The 19,825-nt window shown below is 40.5% G+C and overlaps 1 protein-coding gene and 1 long non-coding RNA gene across 3 annotated transcripts in view; one reads left to right on the top strand and one right to left on the bottom strand.

Annotated features, from left to right (window-relative positions):
- Positions 1–1,823: 1,823 nt before the first annotated feature.
- LOC122189760 lies at positions 1,824–3,584 on the bottom strand. Its single transcript, XR_006181958.1, has 3 exons — positions 3,411–3,584; positions 3,239–3,327; positions 1,824–2,500 (listed from the first exon to the last, which is right to left on the bottom strand). It is a non-coding gene; the product is annotated as an uncharacterized LOC122189760 (long non-coding RNA).
- A 461-nt stretch (positions 3,585–4,045) lies between these two features.
- The window catches only part of KIF5B (kinesin family member 5B), a 31,806-nt gene continuing 16,026 nt past the window's right edge, over positions 4,046–19,825 (top strand). For both annotated transcript variants that reach the window (XM_042888434.1, XM_042888433.1), the window contains exons 1-11: positions 4,046–4,227; positions 12,019–12,106; positions 13,703–13,776; positions 14,372–14,476; positions 14,785–14,833; positions 15,116–15,171; positions 15,256–15,343; positions 16,698–16,822; positions 17,418–17,522; positions 17,974–18,119; positions 19,596–19,744. In XM_042888434.1, coding sequence (XP_042744368.1) covers positions 4,102–4,227; positions 12,019–12,106; positions 13,703–13,776; positions 14,372–14,476; positions 14,785–14,833; positions 15,116–15,171; positions 15,256–15,343; positions 16,698–16,822; positions 17,418–17,522; positions 17,974–18,119; positions 19,596–19,744 — 1,111 coding nt within the window. In that variant the 5' untranslated portion in view covers positions 4,046–4,101. The remainder of the gene's footprint in view (positions 4,228–12,018; positions 12,107–13,702; positions 13,777–14,371; positions 14,477–14,784; positions 14,834–15,115; positions 15,172–15,255; positions 15,344–16,697; positions 16,823–17,417; positions 17,523–17,973; positions 18,120–19,595; positions 19,745–19,825) is intronic.

Genomic DNA, 19,825 nt, shown 5'->3' with positions numbered 1-19,825 from the left:
CTTATGTCCCTGAACTTGGATCTTCTGCCTTTCCTGTTCTATCCCAAATATTTTTTCTGTTCCTTCTAACAAGCCATACTCTTGTCTGCAGGTGATAGAAAGCAACTCCTTCTAGAACTCAATAAAGTCATAATCCTTACTATCAGCTCCAGCTTTCAGCTCAATTACTCAGTGTAAAAGGAAAGCCTGCTGAACTGGAGCACAGGAGCTATTTTTCCAGTGTTTTTCTATGACACAGCCAGTTTGGAGCACTTTTAGATAATCAAAAGCACCAGAGCTCTGACATGATTTTCCCTAACAAATTTTCATGCTTAGATTCTCTGCTTTAACTGCTACAAATGTGAGAGTGTTCCCTTAGCAAACAATGCATATCTAACTGCACTCTTTGAAACAGCAAAGCCATGTCCAAAACTAAGACACAATCCAGTGGCGAGTTTAGAATGACTTATAAGCAATGGAAAGTGACTCACAATGGGGATTTATGATGGAATGACAAAACAGATGACAAAAATTTTTTATGGTTAAAAATATAAACGTGGTCCAAAAGGGTGTTCCTTCTTCAAGGAGAATTCAGAGTCAGTGCTTTAGGTAGTTAGCAAACGTTTGTGTTAATTTGCACAAATTAGCTGAAATAAACATCAAAAATGTGGTTTCGTTCCCAGAGTTGTTTTGCTTTTAATTAGTCTAACACTGTTACAAGTAATCAAATATGATTGTGGTGATTAGGAAGAAGCTAGAGGTTTCTCTGAGTTCTGTGCATCTCTTGCAAAACAAACAAACAAACAAAACCTGGTTCTTAGAACCACTGGTATTTATAACAAGAAGGTACTGTTGCAGTTGCATCCTCAAAGCATGTTTCAGCCTTTCAGATCACCTAAAAGCCTAAACCTGCCTGGGACAGGAGATACGTTCCACATCATACTATTTATTTGAATGAAAAAAGGCTTTACAATTTCATAACTGAATGAGAGTTTCATATAATCCAGTTTGACTGCAGTGATATTTCATGACACTAAATTTTATCTGCCAACTTTCTGCTAATCTCAGTAATTTATTTATCTGTTCTGTTCCAAAAGCTGAATTGTCTGCTCACAGACTGTTGGTAGAGACTCTAAAATGTATTTTTAAAAGCTGCCTGAACCATAAGATGTTACTTTTAATTACACATTTCCAGTGTCAGGCAACGTCACTAGATTTCACAAAACATCCTAATAGCCTTTATTACAGACAGTGTCACAAACAACAACAAATTGTCCTACTACTTTTGTCCTTCAAATTGATTTGCAAATTCAGAATAAATTGAACCTGGACACACTGTAATTTCACCACAGTCATATACGGTATTTTTCTAGCACAGTGCAAATTAAAATGAGAAGAGCCCTTGTGTTTGCTTTGGGAACACTGAACATCAACAAGTACCGGTAAAAGAATTCAGTTCCTTAAAAGGCAGGAGGAAACAGCTTTAATCTGTTTCCCTGCAAACACCTGGTTTAAAGATCTGTTCAACTACGTAATATTCTTTTAAGGTCAAATCAAAACAATTTTCACTCTGCTGAAGCAATTACAATGGTTAATTCATCATCACCTGGATACAGTTTCACAGCAAGGCTCAGGTTTGCCAGTTCTCTTTCCTTAATGTGCTTTTATTGCTGGGAAAGACCAGAGATCTAAAGGAACTACTAATCATGAAAAAACTTCTAGAGGTTTATTGCACAGATCATACATTGCCATATAGCGTTTCTTTAGAAAACGTATTTAATGTATAAGGTCACAATGGGCTTAACTGCTAAATAGGGAAAAAAAATCAATTTTTTTTTCTTTTAAACAATCTTAATCTAAATCACAACAAATGTATAGTATAATGGAACAATTGAGAAGACTGTAAATGCATTTCCAATCAAAAAAGCAGCTAACTGTAACTGTAGGGGAAATGTCAGGTGAAGGACTGAATTGGTGGTAGAACATCTGCTAAGGGGTGCGGCTAGCCTAGGGAGCAATGGAAAACATTTGCACCTGTGCTCTCCATCAGACCAGAGGGGGTGGACCCAGAGTCCATCTTGGGCCAGTCACTAAAGGGAGAGCATCTCTTGGACCTAGGCTGCTTCCTGTGAAAGAGTATTGCGTAGTCAGAGAACACCTTCACCAGCTGGGTGAGTGAGTTTTGGTCTTCTTTTTGAACGTGAATGTTGGCCTAACTGCAAATGCTTTGCCTGGTGTCACTGAGGCACTCTGTCACAAGCAATTTTGCTTCTTTGTAAGCAGAACAGTGACAAAATGAGAAAGTTACCGAGATGCTTGATCTCTGCTCTTTTGTCCAGAAAGTGACACCGCATCTTTAGACACAAGTTCAAGGCTGTTATTTTTACATGCTAGAACCAACAACAATAACATTGTCCTCTTTGAGCATGCTGCATTGGATCAGATTTAAAGTAGGTCATGTAAAAGAAGGGGTGCTGAATAGTTTGAACTTCTGTTCCCTGAAGAGAAACTTCATGAATGCCTGAAATGGACAACAGAAAATGCATGTTTAGTTTAACAGCTCATGGAGGAAGGTATCCCATAGCCAGGATAAGAGAGACCTTCAGTCATTCTCCTGAGTTTGCATAGAATCAATAGACTAGAACTAAGCAGTTTTGTCAACACAGTTGACGCATCCAGGTATTTTCTTGTTTCAACATATTTAAGTAACTAACTTCCTATTCATGAATCATTATTCTTTGTGAAGTTTGCTGTTTCAAAGGTAAGCAAGCCCAAGCATTTATTTCCTTACAAATCACATCCTGGTGAAGTTTCTGCCATACTGAGATGTTCTTACACTGCATACTGTATGTCAGTAAGCAAACACAGCTAATGCTATGGCCCTCCTTGGTTATAAAACAACACAAGCTGTACATTTCTTAAGTAGACTAGGGTAAAGGATGTCTTAGCAGCTGGAACGTTTCTGGAACTAATAACCATGGAATTTTGGTTTTACAGCCAGCGCTTGTTTTTCTTGTTTTCCTCAGGAACAAAAGTGAATGAATTGGAAAAGCAGTAAGTACAAGGTTACATGTCCTCCATAATAATAATGAGCTCCTGTCAGAGGGAATCTGAAAGGATCCAAATCCCACAGCTGTGTAACAGCCTTTGCTATGCACGAAACTACTCTTTGTATTGGAGCTTAAGGAACGCCCCGTGGATGCAGCTCGACTGTGAGGCAATTTTCTGTCCCGTGTTGCAGTTTGGAAGCTGTGCTCACCTCGCACCTGTCCTGCTGACAGCACGCCATTCACATCCCCACGCTGTAAAAGGCTTTGGCGACGTAGGCTGCTTGATTTCAGACGGTCCCTATTAAAATTCATATTTTTCCCTTGTTAATGAAAAAGCGAGTGCCTTTAAGAGAAGCACGTTGCTATCTAAGTAATTCTGACCTGGTATAACGTACGAACTTCAGGAGCAAAAAGGCCCCTCTTTCTATTTATTTCAACGCCATTTGAAAAGTTTCCAGCATAAACCGCGGTTTCTGGCAGGCAGCAGACCTGAGTTGCGGGTTCGTTCTGCACCCGTTTGATCTTTCGCGCCCCATCCGTGCGCGCGCGCAGCTCCCAGCCGTTAGCACCGCCCAGCATGCGGTCGCTCACAGCTGCGGCTGCGCCGCGCGGCCCGGCCGGGAGAGGCGGAGGCCTCGGGCACGCCCCGTCCCTGGCCCCGCCCCCTCGCACGGCCGCGCTCCCTCGGGCGTCCAGGCGGCTCGCGGCAGCGCCCTCCCTGTCAGTGCCGCCGCGCCCGCGCGGCGCGCCCCAAGCGAAAGGGCGGGGCCGGGCTCTGCAGAGGGTGACGTCACCCCTCCCCGCCCCGCGCCGGCCCCGCCTCCGCCCGGCGAAGTGGGAGGGGGGTCGGTCTCGCCGGCTGCGGCGCCGCCATGGCTGCCATATTGGGGAGGAAGTGAAAGCGGGAGGCGGTGGCGGCGGCCGGGAAGGAGCTCTTTTCTTTTCCCTCCTGCTCGGGCGGACGCGGGCCTCCCGGCGGCGGCAGCGCGGCGGCTGGCGGAGCTCCGGAGCGGGCGGCGGCGGAGCTGAGCTGAGCTGAGCGCCCCGCGGGCGGCGGTGGCGGCGGCCTAAGATGGCGGACCCGGCGGAGTGTAACATCAAAGTGATGTGTCGCTTCAGGCCCCTCAACGAGTCCGAGGTGACCCGCGGCGACAAGTACGTCGCCAAGTTCCAGGGCGAGGACACCGTCGTCATCGCGGTGAGCGGGGGGCGGCGCTGGGCGGGGGCGCGGGGTCGGCGCGGCGTTGGCGCGGCGTTGGCGCGGCGGGGCGGGCGCGGGCTGAGGGGCGGCCGGGCCGGGAGGGAGGCGGTGGCGGAGCGTTGGGAGCCGGAGCGGAGCCCTCGCACGGCGCATGCAGGTGTGGGTGCTGGAATGACGTACCGCTTTTTAGAGCGAGTTAGGAGTGCTGATGCACCGCTCCGTGCGATTTGTCCATTAAATGTGGAATGCCGCGAGTCTGCAGCCGCGTGAAGGGTAGCGGGCTTATGAAATAGAGGTGACCGGGGGCTTTTCTCAGCTGGTATATCGCTATGGTCGAGTACGTTTTTCAGTTTGTACAGGTAAAGTTCTCAGCAAGGATCCGAGCCTGGAAAACGGAGGAATTAATTGGAACTCATGATCTCACTTCAGTTAGTGAGCGTTCATTCATTGTGACAGCAAATGTTCTCTTCAAATTAAGGGCAGTTTTAGAAATCTTGATGTCTTCTGACTTTCTAACAAGTAATAATTCTGCACGTCTTCTTAAAGTACTTCATGGACTGGAGGAGGAAAACAGAAGTGACGCTGCTTATGTACCCTAAAAAGCTTGCTCTTAAAATACACTGAAAGTATCTAAAACATAAATCAGGCTGAGCTGGCACTACATCTGTGTGAAACAAAACAAAGCAAAAAAAAAATCAAAAACCGAAAAGTATATAAACAAAAATAATATATAAATAATAATAATGTAATAACATATAAAAACAAAAATATATATGTCCTGCAGTTGTCCCAGGGCAAGAACTTGCTATGTGTGGAAGAATAAACTTCCAAAGCTGGTACATTTGTTAGCAGTGACAATACATGAGCTCTGTTTCACAAAATCTTAATATGTAGGATTGTTGTTCTGTACATTTTAGTTTTTATAGTAATGAATGTGATGCAACTGATGTTCTTGAAGTTGGAACTTCTTTTTTCTTAAACAGTTGAAGCACTTACTGTAACCTGTAGACTTTTTTATTATTATTATATATTTTTTTTAACAAACTGACAGATTTTGCAAAGTCTTGAACTTTCTAAGAGAGCAGCATAGTCAGTTACCCACCTCTTGTGCCTTCTGGAACTGCCAGAGGGCAGATGGTAACAGAAACAGTTCTTAGTTCTTCTTGTGAAACAGTTTCTAAAAACATTCCTCAGCTGTGCATTTGATTATTATCAGCTGATAGTTTCTGTATTTACTGCTGAAAGCCATTTTGGCTGCCTGCTGAACAGTACTTGAGGCACTTCTGTAGCTGCTTTCCTTAGCTGCCTTGTCTTGAGCAGCCTGAAGGGTTTCACCTTCTTGTGCGCACTTGGTCTGTGCTGAAGCACGGAAGGCTTCTTTAACAGTATCTGGGAGTTGCCTGGAATGGTAAATAGGAGCTGAAAACTGGGTGACTGCAGAAGGAGCGTTTGTGACAGACTGCACATCTGACTCCTGTGGAGGCGGCTGGGGAAGGAGATCGGTGACTACAGCCAAACCTTCTCCTCCTCCCTTCTTGGCTCCCTTGTTGTCTCTGAGCTATCTGTCGTCCCTTCCCCCCTCTTTCCCTAGCCCCTGCTTAATTACTGACGTGGCTGTCTTTCTCCACAAGGGAGTCGGTTTGATTTGTATTAGATAAAACACTTTATTGTAGCTAGGGCATAGGAGCAATGTGAGGAGACAGGTCAGTCTGTCTTGAAGAGCAGACCTTGGAAACAAAGTACTGTCTTTGCACCACTTGGCATGTTTGTCTTTTTTAAACCAGTAAAAACCATTTAAATCATTAATTGAGGATGCATCTTTCCATTCAAACACCTGAGTATTTTTGAATGGTTCTTTCAGCTAAGTAAATACAAGGGTTCTGTTAAAATAGAAAATGGGGTCACTTGTTATTGAGTATATGATGTTTAGGTTAAATATGGCAAGTATCCTCATATGCAGAAGTTGATAGCAATTTACTCATGAATTTCAGGCTTTTGAGTACAGCGGAATGTGAAGGAATAGCAAACTTACATGAATATGTTCTTTATTTTTTCGAATGTGAGAATTTGCTTATCTTAAAACTACTCAAAAGATGAATTGCTGAATACAGTCACACTTCCTCTTTTTGAACTGATGCCTAAACTGAAAACAGTGCTGTTGAATGATGGAAGTGGTGAAGTATTCTGGGTACTCACCCAAATATCCGTATCCCTTTGTCTGCCCTCCAGATATTCCATGTAGCAATCATAGTGCATTGGTTATTTCTGTGATTATTAACACAAAAGAACTCTGCCTGCCTGTATTTTCATATTTCTTTGGAGTGAGATGTAGCCCCTGTGAAGAGTTTGAGAATTTCAGCTTTCTTTTTCATTGCCTTCTAAACTAATACTCAGTAGCAAATGAGAACAAGGCTGTGTGTCACATGGAAATAGATTAATGAAGATCACTTGCTATTACTGGAGCTTTTGGCAGTAGATTATTCAAAATGAAAATGTAATTCACGTGCATTGCTGACAGAAAGGTGCTGACCCACATAAGTCGAAGAAGCAAGGTATGTTCTTAGAACAACTTTTAATTGCTATTTTGCTAGTGTGAAAGAAAGCACAATTAGAAGTACAAATAAAAGCACTTGATGCCTAGATTGCAGCTGCAAGTGTGAATGACTAACAGCAATGAGAAGCTGAAAAGACTGTATTCCTTCAGTGTTTTTTCTTAATCTTTTTGTCTCCTGTGAGATGGTGGATGATTGAGAAGTTTTTCAGCTGTTGCTGTGATGATTTAACAGAAAGCAAATGTTCTAGCTTGTTTGAAGGACAGTTATACCTAGTGGCTACATATCAGTTGTTTGAAACACCTCACTCATCTCTTATTTGTCTTCTGTTCTGAAATCCAAGGACCATTTTTATGCCAGCAGCACTTTTCTCTTTAGAAGAAACAGTAAAACCAAGGTTTTGCTGGAACTTTCTGCAGAACTGCTATTTTCATGCTGGAAATTGAGTTTTCAGTAACTTATGTGTGTGTAGTTAATACTCCATCCATAACAATAAATAAACAGTGCAATTCAAGTATCAGCATGAATAATCTTTTACAATACTTGCACAGAAAGAAGAAAAATAAGGCAGAAAGATTTGGAGATTGTCTGACTGTTCTGTCTCAGCTGCAGTTGTTTGTGCAAAGCTAGGAAGGCACTCTGCTAGGTGTGTTCAGGTGGTAATTCCTTCACTTAGTAATAGGAAGAACTGAGTCAGGCCATTGTCTTCATACTTTCCAGGGACTGTTCACTGAGGTTTTTTTTAACATGTTTTGTGCTGATAGGAAGAATGTTCTTTATTAAAGATGCAAGGCAGAAGGTAAGCCCTTTACTTCTTGCTTCAGCCTCTTGTAAGTTAAGCATGGATAGCTGTGATGTTGTTTTGGCAGTCCATTCCAGTAAGTGGAGGATGATAGCTGGTCTTTAACTGCGGAACTCAGTACTTGAGCATAAACCCCATGTTAACATTCACGTCAGCCTGTGATAAATCGTGTTGGCAGAAGTGCTTTGTAGGGGCTGTGGAGGCACTGTGGAGTTCTTGCTGTGGTGCAGCATCCCTTCAGTGCTGCAGTTATGGGAGCTGAAGTTATCCTGTGGCTGATAACTGGTCAGAAGAAATGCTAGGCTAGTCAGCGTTCTGCTTGTTTGCTTGATGTTTCTGGTGTCACTTATAGGTCATGTTAATTTCTTAATTGGGATTTAGTAAGATTTGCTGAAAGTTTCTGGGGTATGTTAAAGCTCATATTACAGAAGTGATACTGCCACCACTGCAGGCACCTTGTGGTAGTGCTGCTTGGGCCTCGTGTGTGTTCATGGCCTTCACGTCATCTGATCGTTGTACTCCTCGGGGAAGAAAAGACAGCCAGTGCAGGAAAAAATATCCAGCGCTTTAATCTTTCATGATTAATCCCTTAAAAGATAATGACCAGACTTTCTGGGGTGAGTTAATCTAGGTAATGCTATTTTGGCTTTGTTTACAGCAAAAAGTAAACTGTTAAAAAAGAACAGTGATAAGATGTAGTATTGCGGTTGTCAGTGGTGTGAAACAGCGCTAAATGTAACTTGTGTTCTTAAAACATGATGATCTTGGAACCTGCTCAGTTAAACCTGCTTGGTTCAATACTGGTTCACTGATGATGAAATGGGCTTTTCATGCATTTTATAAAGAAACATTCTGCTGTCTGGAGTGAAATACACAATTGGGTTTTTGAGTGAAGTTGTGTTCTAGATTCACATCTGGAGAAGTATAATGTTGAGAATAGGTAAACAAATATACCACTTTTTTTTTTTTTACCCCAAAATGGGAAATAACAAGTGGTGTAAGCAGCATCATTCATAGGTGTTCTTTAGGTTGGAATTACTGCATTTTGTACTTGCATTGGTAGCAGTTGTTGAGGGGAATTGATCTTGTTTATTTATACAGTGACAGCTGCTGGGCATGTGACAAATTCCAATTAAAGGCAATATTGCCTGAGTGAAGTCTTTGCAGTTTAGCTCTCTGTTCTTACTAATCTATGGCAATTGTCGTGTGTGCTATTCTTAAAATCAACGTTTTGTAAGCAAAAAAAGGCAGTAATTATACAACATGCTTTATCTCTGTTCTTTTATGAGACCATCTAAATGCCTATTTGCAAGTAAATAATCCAGAAGTATTCTATGTCTAGGGATTGCTGTTGAATTAGTAAATGTAATTTTCTCTTTACACAAATAGTAGTGTAGTTCAGTCAGCGTTTGCTTGCCTGAAGAGTAGGTGAGAAAAACCACCCATCTTCAAAACAGCATTTAAAAACATGCAGAAGGAGGGCATTGCCAGAGCCTGCTGCAGATACCCATGGACTGCAGGGTAGCCTAGTCCAGGTTCTCCCTGCTGTGCCTTCTGAGCAAACTGTGTCCTCCTGTACTGGAAACCAGGCTGGATTGATTGGTTGGTTTTTGTTGGATTGCTTTGAGGGGAGTAAAGATTTGCTACTAGATGGTGGAGTATCTACTGCTACTTCTGTAGTAGTACATAAATAGACTATAGGGTAAGTGTAGATATTAAAGTACGGATAGCATGCGAAGTGTTTGCACTTTAATATACTTTTCTGTTCTCATAGCTGTCGGTGCTCTGTTGGGAACAGCAAAGATGAGATATGTTGTGAACCTGTGTGAAAACAGTGAATGTTGTTAATGGTTGCTGTGTAAACTGTCAGAAGATTCTGCCCACAAACCTTTCCTAATGTAAATTAAATTGTTCATAATTTTAGGAAGTTGTAATTTAATTGGAATAATTATTTAAATATTTTCTGGAACAATAATTTGGAGCAGGGTTCGAGTTTTACAGGCTTGCTAATGTTACACTGATTATTTGCAGTGATTGTGGAATCACAGAATGGTTTGGAAGGGACCTTTCCAGACTCCCTGCCATGGGCAAGGGCATGTTTCCCAAAGCTGCATCCAGCCTGCCTTCCAGTGATAGGGCATCCACAACTTTGTGCAACCAGTTCCAGTGCTTCACCACCTCACGAAGAATTCTTGTTCTGTCCAATCTCCTCCATGTTTAGAACAGTCACCCCTTGTGCTGTCACTACACACCTTGGTAAGGAGTCTCTCCCTGTCTTTTTTTATGAGCCCCCTCCTAGTACTGGAAGGCTGCAGTGTGGTTTCCCCAGAGCCCTCTCTTCTCTAGGCTGAACGGGCCCAGCTCCCTCAGCCTTTCCTTTAAGGAGAGGTGCTGCAGCCCTCTGAACAGCCTCGTGGCCTCCTCTGGACCTGCTCCTGCAGCTCCACATCTTTCTTGTGTGGGTGTTGTCGGCCTGGATGCAGTACTGCAGATGGGGTCTCACAAGGCTGGAGTAGAGAGATGAAATTGCCTCCCTTGGCCTGCTGGTCATACTTGTCATTCTGCAGCCCAGCATACATATAAGCCAGCAAAGTGCCTTCTGGGCTGCAAGCACACCTTGCTGGCCCGTATCTTATTTTCCATCCTCTGTCCCCAGATCCTTGTATGTAGGGCCTCTCTCAATCTGGGTGGATACTGGGGATTGCCCCAGCCCAGGCGCAGGACCTTGCACTCAGCCTTGTTGAATTAATGTGTTTCACATGGATCTATGTCTGAAGCCTGGCAGTGACTGCCTGAGGGGCATCCCTTCCCACCGGTGTATCAGCTGCGCCCTCCTCTTGGGCATTCACTTTTCCCTCTGGATTTTTCCAATGGGCAGTGATAAACGTGATCTTCCATGGCTATTATTACGGGTAATAAGTGTTGTTTCAGTGTGTACACATATGCAGACGAGCATGCGACAAGTGTGCCTCATGTTTGGGATGTGGATAGCTTGCAGTGTTGTAGAAGAGCTGCCTGGTAATGGTGAGGATGGAGGCTTTTTGAAGTTTTAGATGTTAGTGAGAAAGAAAACTTAGGAGTGTTTTTTATGGTGACGTAGACTTGTTACATAATGAGTTCTCAGCCTTCATTTTCTTACCTTGGGGATACTTGGGCTTGCTTGTTTGTATTCTGGTGTACATAGAGACCTGAGTTCCACCTATAGTGCATACGGGTTTGAGGTGTATTTGAAGCTAGAATGAGTAATTGAGAAAGCCTGTGATTTCCCTGCTGTGAAACAAATGTTCTGGCAGACTTCAGCACCTTAGGGATAGTTTCTGCCTGCTAAGTCTTGTGGTTTCTTGAGCATATTTACACAGTGAACTGTGTAATTATTTTCTTTTTTCCAAGAGGGAGCTCATCTATCTGAATTTCAGGCTCTCTAAGCAGAGGGATATGCATTGCCTCTGAAAAGCTTTGTTTGGTGTTATGCTAGATGTTATTAAAAGGCAAATGGAAGGTCAGGCTAGGAAAGGGAATGTGGTGAGTGGGTGGGTAAAAGATGGAAGCTAGACTTGTTCTGCTGCCAGGGAGGCAGTCCCACAATATCCTTGGGGGAGGGGAGGATGATAATGAATTACACATAGGCCGAATGGAGCATTAACAGTTGCAGTAAGTTTAGTGGTAGAAACTGACTTAAGGCCCTTGTAAACCTCAGCTGTCCGCAAAGATAATAAATCAAGCTCTAGAAATGGTAGGAGTATTTCAGCTTAATAAGATGAGCATAATAACTCATAGCTTTATGGATTGTCAGCTTGTTACAGCTGTTACCAAATCCCACATTCTTTTCAAAAAGCTGTGTCAGAGCTTCCTCTTTCAGTGCTTTCCTAAAGAAGCCTATGAAAGTTCCCTTCCTCTAGAGTGGCCTTTTCCTTCTGCTTACAGAACCTTATTGTAGGGATATCGTGCGTGGGGAAACGTTTCTTGTGCTGACTGTAGGTGACCTGGATGTTCCCTTTGATTTGAGGTTTTTAACAAATACTATGAAGGCACATTGTGATGTGATGTGATGTGATGTAAGTTGGTTTTAATAATTTGGCTTCACCAAAGCAGCGGAGAAGAATAATGGGTTCTGAGATGTACAGACACTGGGCACTGGTTTACAGTGTAAATCAAGTAAGTAGAGGTCATGTAGCAGAGTAGTTATGGAAAACAATTTGGGTTGCACTTAAAAACCAAATATGTTTAATTCAAGGCCTTATTTGTAAGCAAACATGTAAAGACTTAGACACATACATAAGCTGATTTATCACTGCGTCCTTCAAGTGCTTAAAATAAAACATAAGATGGGACTGAGACCATGTAGGCTGCTTCTAAGCTATGTGAACTAACACCTCTCAGTGGTGCTTCCAGGGTCATCTTTTTTTTTAATAGTTTTTCTGATTCTTTTTACAGTCCAAGCCATATATATTTGACCGTGTATTCCAGTCAAACACATCCCAGGAGCAAGTGTACAATGATTGTGCTAAAAAGATTGTCAAAGGTAAGGTGGAACAAAACTCTTGAATTACCAGGAAAAGCTTTATTTGTATGGGTTTTAATGTTGAAAACTGGTCCTTCTGTTGCTCCCTTTTACCTCCTGTAAGTTTAATAGCAATCATCGTGGTTCAGAATATGAAGTCATCCTGTAGTTGAGGTGATATTTTGTCAGTACTAAACCTGCTTCTCCAGTTTTTTGATGATATTTACCTGTTACTTTGTTTTTTTTTTTCATATCTTTGCTGAAGGTTAAAACAGTTGGTCCTAAATTAATGAAAGATAGGCTTCTGTCTGTTTGAAAACAACTCTTATGAGTAGGTTGTATTTATTGGTGCCAGAAAACATCCTACAGTTACTTTTGTTTGGAGGAATGTAAGGTGAAAGGAAACTTGGGAAACCTGATGTTTGTTTTGTTTAACTTTGCTGTTATGAGTTACCTTATTTCAGTGCTGCTCAGTATTTCAGTACTGGCTCTCTAAACTTGAACCGTCCAGTTGGCTTTGTGGCTTCTGGGGATCATGTGTTCTAACAAAGAAGGTTGTACCAAAGTAAAGTATGGTAGCAAGGAGTTTGGTAATTCCCTCAAAATAAAATTGATCCATTTCTTAAGGAGATCAGTACAAGTTCTAACTGGTTCAGCTTTTAAAACAATCTTATCAAAGCCTTCTTAGGACTGCATAAACTATCAACAATTAGAAGCAAGAAGAACATTAGCGAAGTGTTGATGGTTTTTAGTAAATAGAAAAGTGAATTGCTGTTATGAGTCCGTGCTGCTGCAGGTATTTAACTCTTGAAGACTTAAAGAGTAATCAGGATTAGATCAGAAGTTTTTTCCTTAAAAACAAGTTAACCAAGACTTGTATGTAATCTTGTCCCTTTCCTCCTCATCCTGCTTCTTCCAGCTGAACATTTAGTCTTCGTTTCTCTGGGTGGATTTTCTGTTCTCAGGTAGATCATGATGCTGAGGAGCTGTAGTGGTGGTACAGTTGTTATTATGGTTGTAATGGGAGGTGGACCTCACTGTTTGCAGTCTCTCATACTTGCTTGTGGAGTAGAAGTTTGCAGAATGGGATTTCACATTAACTGACTTGCAAACAAACCACAGTCCTTCAACCTGAAACTTAGAATTGATTTGTTCACGATTTAAAATGTAAGCTTATGGCCAAGGAGTAAGATGCTTGAAAACTGTAGAGTAACTCATTCTTTTAATCATCAGATACTCCAGCTGTACTGTGAGGGCAGCAAATAGCACAGCGCATAGTACGATTTGTCTGAATGGTCAAAGGCTGTCTGTTTGTCGTGGCAGTTGTATTGATTTCCTTCTTATTACTGACTCTGAAGCTGTGTTTTGCTGGATGAAGGAGCAGCTACTTCTAATACTTCTAATACAGCTTCTGAAAATGCAATCTGTAGCGACTGCATTAAAAGGAGTAAGGAAAGATGCTGCTGCCATCCTGTCCCAGAACCTGGTGTTGTAGCACTTTTCAGTCACTGAATGGCTTAACTTGCTGAGCATTTTAGCAATTGCGTGCATTCTTTTTTAGTTGACTTTCCTTTAGGAGAAGGAAATCGGTCCTAATAAAATACTCTTTGTCTTTAGATGTACTTGAGGGATACAACGGTACAATATTTGCTTACGGGCAGACATCATCTGGAAAGACGCACACTATGGAAGTAAGGCAACTTAAAATTATTTTCTTTCAATGTCACATTCATCTCTTTTCACCAAAGTGGTGTAAATTTCTAGAGATAAGATGTTGGCTTGTTTTCATGAAATCGTAGAATAGTTTAGGTTGGAAAGGATCTTTAAAGATCAGTAGTTCCAACTGCTCTGCAGTGAGCATGGATATTTTTCATTAGATTAAGTTGCCCAAAGCTCCCATCCACCCTGAATTTGAAGACTTCCAGAAATGAAGCATCTGCATCTTTCATTTTCTTTTTCTATTACAAACTCTGGATACCCACATTATTTTTCAGATGTAAGAATGGCAATTACTGTATTTATTCAACTATCAAAAGCAGGGTGGGAAACAATGTTGTTCATGGTAGATTTCTCATTGTTTTGTGTGAGGTTTTTGAGACTGTTCTTTTTGATCCTAGCAAGTGCTGGCACTAAGTGGATGGTCAAGAACTTCCTTTGCAGATAAAAAAGAAGTGCATTTACCCACCAACATTTTAAAGCTAGCTTGTCTGACTTTTTATTCTGCCTTCAAATGCTTTGTGCTGTTGGATTCAGTATAAATGTTTTTTCATTCCCTTTTCTAATAAGGGGAAGCTTCACGACCCAGATGGAATGGGGATTATTCCAAGAATAGTACAAGATATCTTTAATTATATTTACTCTATGGATGAGAATCTTGAGTTTCATATTAAGGTAACCTTTTCTTTATTTTCTATATGTATTCTATATTAAAAGTGGAAGTACTCTGTTGCTGAATGGGTGTTCCATATCTGTTATGAATGCTTGTGAATTGGAAAATACAAGAGGTTATTTCAGATGTAACTGGCTCTTAAAGAATAACACTTGAATCTTGTTTCCATTAAACATAGATGGTCGCTATCTTGATAACTTGTGGCAGTGCTGTGTATTTTAGTTCATCCTCAAGTTTGTGAACTAGATGAGGCAGCATGTGAAGAGCTGAACATTCTTGCTTTCTAATGCTGTTTGTTGCACGCTTCTAGGTGTCGTATTTTGAAATATACTTGGATAAAATAAGGGACCTTTTGGATGGTAAGTCTCTTATTTACTTTGAGCATAGGAAGTAAACTTGGTAGAGAAATTTAAAGAACAAAAGCTTTAGAATGATGCTGAGATGTGTCATGTTAATAAGTAACCCGTCTCTGATACAGATACGTCAAAATGAAAGAGCACATAGGTAATTTATACAATGCAGCTGTAACTGTTGTGATGGTTGCTTGATGTATGTTCCATTTTTTACTTGGATCTGTTGTAAATGTCTCATTCTATAAAGAAGTCATACATACCTTAGCTTTAGAACTTTTTCTCTTCCAGTTTCAAAGACCAATCTTTCTGTTCATGAAGACAAAAATAGAGTTCCCTATGTAAAGGTAAGTGTCATTCTGATAGTGTTTTGATCTTTTGCTTCCAATGTACTCCGTTTTCTTCTGGCTTATTGGTGTTTTGTTTTAAAGGGTTGCACAGAACGTTTTGTATGTAGTCCAGAAGAAGTTATGGATACTATAGATGAAGGAAAATCGAACCGACATGTAGCAGTTACAAGTAAGTGCTTTCCCTACCTGCTTTAGTGATTTGTCAGTTGCCTTTCTGACTTTTTAAAACATACCATAAGAACAAGGGCGGTGAACTAAATTCACGTTGTTGAAAAGGCTTTGTACAAATAGTTGTGACATGTCTTTAAGTACCAAGGCTTTCAATGTATTTTTTGTTAATGTTGTTAATTAGGCTTTGATTGGAAAGAGGAATCAGAGAAGAGCTTTGAATTGTTGGAGCTCTTCAGTAAGGGGTAGTGCAGAATCTTGGTTTGTGGAGTTTGTTCCAGTTACCCTATGAATGTGTAAGCAAGCCACTGTGACTCATCTACTGTTTGGCCATTTTATTGTAGCCTGTGAGAAAAGCTGATAGGGTTATATTTTCAGATGTGCTGCAGATATAAGTAGCATCCCATTTGTTTTGGCCTGAGGTGTGCAAATGAGTTGCAAGGAGTCATGTCATAGGCCTCTGAATTCCCTCCAAGGATTAGGATTAGGAGTTGTGTCTGTTTTTGAAATGCAGGCAAAATAAAGAGGAGGGAAGATGAGATGCATGCAAAACATTGTTTCTATTTGAAGTGACTCTGAAATCTTTGAGAACCAAATTGTTTGTCAGGTTTGTCCACGTATTTGTGTGGAAAGGGGGGGGGAAAAAAAGGCATACAATAATAAAGAAAAATATATTTATATTCTTCGGTTAAGAGCTGGGCATAAGAAAATGCTTCCATTGAGGAAAATCCTGCCCTTATATTTTTGAGGTAGTAAGGTTCTGAAATAGGGACCAGACTAACAAACAGAAAAGTAGCAGAAATTTGAATAGAGGGATATTCTTTCATGTTGATCTATTTCTGTGGTGCTGGTTAGCTTTTAAGCCTGTGAGAGATTTATAGACAAAAGAAAGAAGTAGGCAGACATTGTTGTTCAGATTGCAGTCGGATCAGATTTTTGTCAATTCATTAAAATCATCTTTAAGATTTGACGTGAATCTTTTACTGCTCACCTCTGAGATGAGACGTGCAGAATAAGCATTTAAACCAGAAAGGGTGGTGAGGAATTTTGGCTATGTGCTTGACAGTTGCACAGAAGGATGTGCTGCAAACAAAGTACTCTGCTAAATGTAAATGTGCTTTCTTTTCTAATATAGTAAATTAGATGTCAATCCATAGTTGACAAACTATGGATAGTGAAGTCTTTAATTAGATAGTACTATTGGTTATTGCCTTTTAGTTTTACTGTGTCACAGTGATACCATTGTATACTGTTTCATTAGCTTTGCATCTCTCGCTTTAGCAAGATACTGTTTAGCCGAGTTAGATGGGTTGTACTATTATTTTTGACAAGTTATATTTATTTTTTAATTGCAGATATGAATGAACACAGCTCTCGGAGTCATAGTATTTTTCTTATTAATGTAAAGCAAGAGAATACTCAAACAGAACAGAAACTAAGTGGAAAACTCTATCTTGTGGACTTGGCAGGTAGCGAAAAGGTAATGTTACATTCTTCCAGCTTTGAAAAGCAAAAATCATTCCTTACAATCAAACATTTTACAGTAATATAATAGACTGCTCAGTTCTTATCTGTGAAGTGTTTTAACTTTAATTTTGAATTGTGATTTCTCAATCCTAGTCTTTATTGGCTGTTAGATATTATCTCTGAGCTGCTTTGCATTTCTTCGCTGAGGGTTTGTAAATATGGAGAAGGTTGGGAAGTAGGCTAGAGTTCAGTTTCAGTATCTGAGCAGAGAAAAAAAGGGTGTGTTGACTAGCCAGGTACTGGAATCAAGAGTCTATTTATGGATGTGGAATATCTACATTTTCACTTGATGGTGATACCAAGTTTTTTATTTTGAAGTACTGATTAACATTGTTGAAGTGACTGCTCACCTTGCTGTGTCATAGGATTGAAGAAGAGAAGGAAACATGTACCATGCTGCTTATTCTATATTACTGTTATGTTATGTTATTGCTGTCTTCTTTCACACTGTAATTTACCCATTTTAAGACCTGGTATCCAAGTTTTGTATTAAGTGTGGAAGGTGATTTTTCTGTTGTAACATTTAGTAATTTACTGAAATACTTTAGGTTAGCAAAACTGGAGCAGAAGGTGCTGTGCTGGATGAGGCTAAGAACATCAACAAGTCTTTGTCTGCTCTTGGAAATGTCATCTCAGCTTTGGCTGAAAGCAGTGTAAGTGTTCTATGATTTGTTTTGTGACCTGTTTTCGTACTTCAAGATAAAGGGTTTGTATTTCTGTACAGTATGTTATAGACAAATCTTTATTGGTCATAGTAATGTACATGGAGTCTTTTAAAGTAATCCAATTACATCAACACATTGCAGTAATAAGGTTTTCTTGTACTGTGTTGTCATTGATAAATAATAAAGTTGCATTTAGTAGTAAGGGGCCTAAACAGAGGGAAAGCTTTGTTGGACTCTGGAAGTTACCAAGCATAGAAACAAGATTTTAGATCAACTGGTGTATGTTCAACTGAATGTTATATTAATTAAAGTAGAATTTAATCTCTCTTCCTAATGAAGTTATACCTAAGGAAAGCATAGCTCTTCAACAAAGTAAATAATATGGAGGAAAAAAAAAACCCAAAAACATGACCAATTCTTTTAATCATTTTCTTGGTAGACGTATGTTCCATATCGTGATAGCAAAATGACCAGAATCCTTCAAGATTCACTAGGAGGTAACTGTAGAACCACTATTGTTATTTGCTGTTCTCCGTCTTCATACAATGAATCTGAAACAAAATCTACTCTTCTGTTTGGCCAAAGGTGAGTATCATCTTAAATGATGAGAGAGGCAACAGAATTTCCTAAGAGAATTTAAGTGCTGTGTATGCGCTGCACTTGTGTGCCTAACAATGACTGATAAAAGAAAGCTTCTACAATAAACAAAGCGGTGAAGCTGTTCTTCAAGTATGTGGTTTGAGATCTCTAACTGATGCTGATTGCAAAAGTAAATGTACCTTAATATTTTGCTGTTACTAAACTAAGAAATAAAGGCAGTCAGGATTCCTAAAACAAATTATTTAGAGTATTTACTTTCTTCCTTTAGTTCTGCCATCATGAAAGCCATCAACATTTCTCTTATTTAATCTTTTTTTCTGTGTCTCTTCCATTTTAGTTCAACAACAGAATTTTCAGTTTTATTTATTTCAGTGATTTTTATTACAGAAGGTAGACTGTGTGACTTTAGAACTTGTTAAAAATCTGTTAAAATAAGAATATGAGTAGTTAGTAGGTGTGGAATCGTAACTGTGTTCTCCAGCAGTGGAATTCTGGTTTGATCTCCTTTTGGGATCTAGGATATGCTTTCCTTGCAATATTTCTAGCATTCAGGTATGAGCAAGTGTCTTCCAGCTGTAGCTGTGTAGACTCACTGTCCCTTGCTCTTGAAGATCTTCAGGAGTTGCTCAGGTAACCATAGTTGTCTGGTATTAACTTAGCTTTCTGGGGTTGTGAGGGGTAGTTTCTACTGAAACCTTTAGGTGTGGGAACTAAAGGTTAAGTAAATATTACGTAATTAGTAGGCAGTGATGTGCCTTCTGGTAGTAGTCACTCCCAGTGAGGCTTTGCAGAAATGTACGGGAGTCATGACGTTGGCAGGGATGGGTTTCTGTCTGCCAATAAGCTGCTTTTCTGTTTTCATCTTTTGGAGGGGATAATTCTTGGTAGGAAGTAATATGCAAGTTACTGACGGAAGCCAGGTACCTTGCTAACACAACTGCATGTTAGCTTTGTCAAGGCGTGTTAGTCCTCGATATTTTGTCTCTGAAGGTAGTGTGTTTGAGTGAGATTTGCTTGGCTGAATGTATCACCTGAATTAAATGCATCTGTACTTTGTAGCTCGTACACCTCTCCAGTTAATGCAGATCTAGTCGCTGGACTTTGGAGCTGTTCCTTAAGCTAGGTGATTTACATCCTGAAAGTATTATGCTGTCCATTAGAGAAACGTTTGTTGGGTATGGTAAATGCTAGTCTTTGTTCAAATCTGTACACCATCCCAATTCAAGTGAAAGTATACAGCTGCTTCTTTCCAACTCAGCTGGCTTGAGTTCTTTTTCAGTCTTCTTTATGGCTGTTACATTACTGAGTCCATTAACAATTGTATCAATCCAACTGAAGAAACAGTAAGTGGGCACAGTGTAGAGATGAGCTTTTGGAAGGGGTTGGAGTTCTTTACGCTTTCAACATTATTTTCTTTTAGAAAAAATAGAATCCATTTCAGAGATTTTTCTTTCTGTGTAGAGCAAAGACCATTAAGAACACAGTCTGTGTCAATGTGGAGCTCACTGCAGAACAGTGGAAGAAAAAGTATGAGAAAGAAAAAGAGAAAAACAAGACGCTGCGTAACACCATACAGTGGCTGGAGAATGAACTCAACAGATGGCGGAATGGTGAGAAGCAGTTTTCTTTGTTGTGCAGACTTCAGACAAGGAGATGCTGAATTACTCTTCAGGGTTCCAAAAATAATGAAG

This window comes from Lagopus leucura, unplaced genomic scaffold (assembly GCF_019238085.1).
Source record: "Lagopus leucura isolate 7727_CA_CO unplaced genomic scaffold, USGS_WTPT01 Super-Scaffold_100157, whole genome shotgun sequence".
Lineage (NCBI taxonomy): Eukaryota > Metazoa > Chordata > Aves > Galliformes > Phasianidae > Lagopus > Lagopus leucura.
The sequence above is the reverse complement of the archived record's forward strand: the minus strand, read 5'-3'. Positions and strand labels throughout refer to the sequence as shown.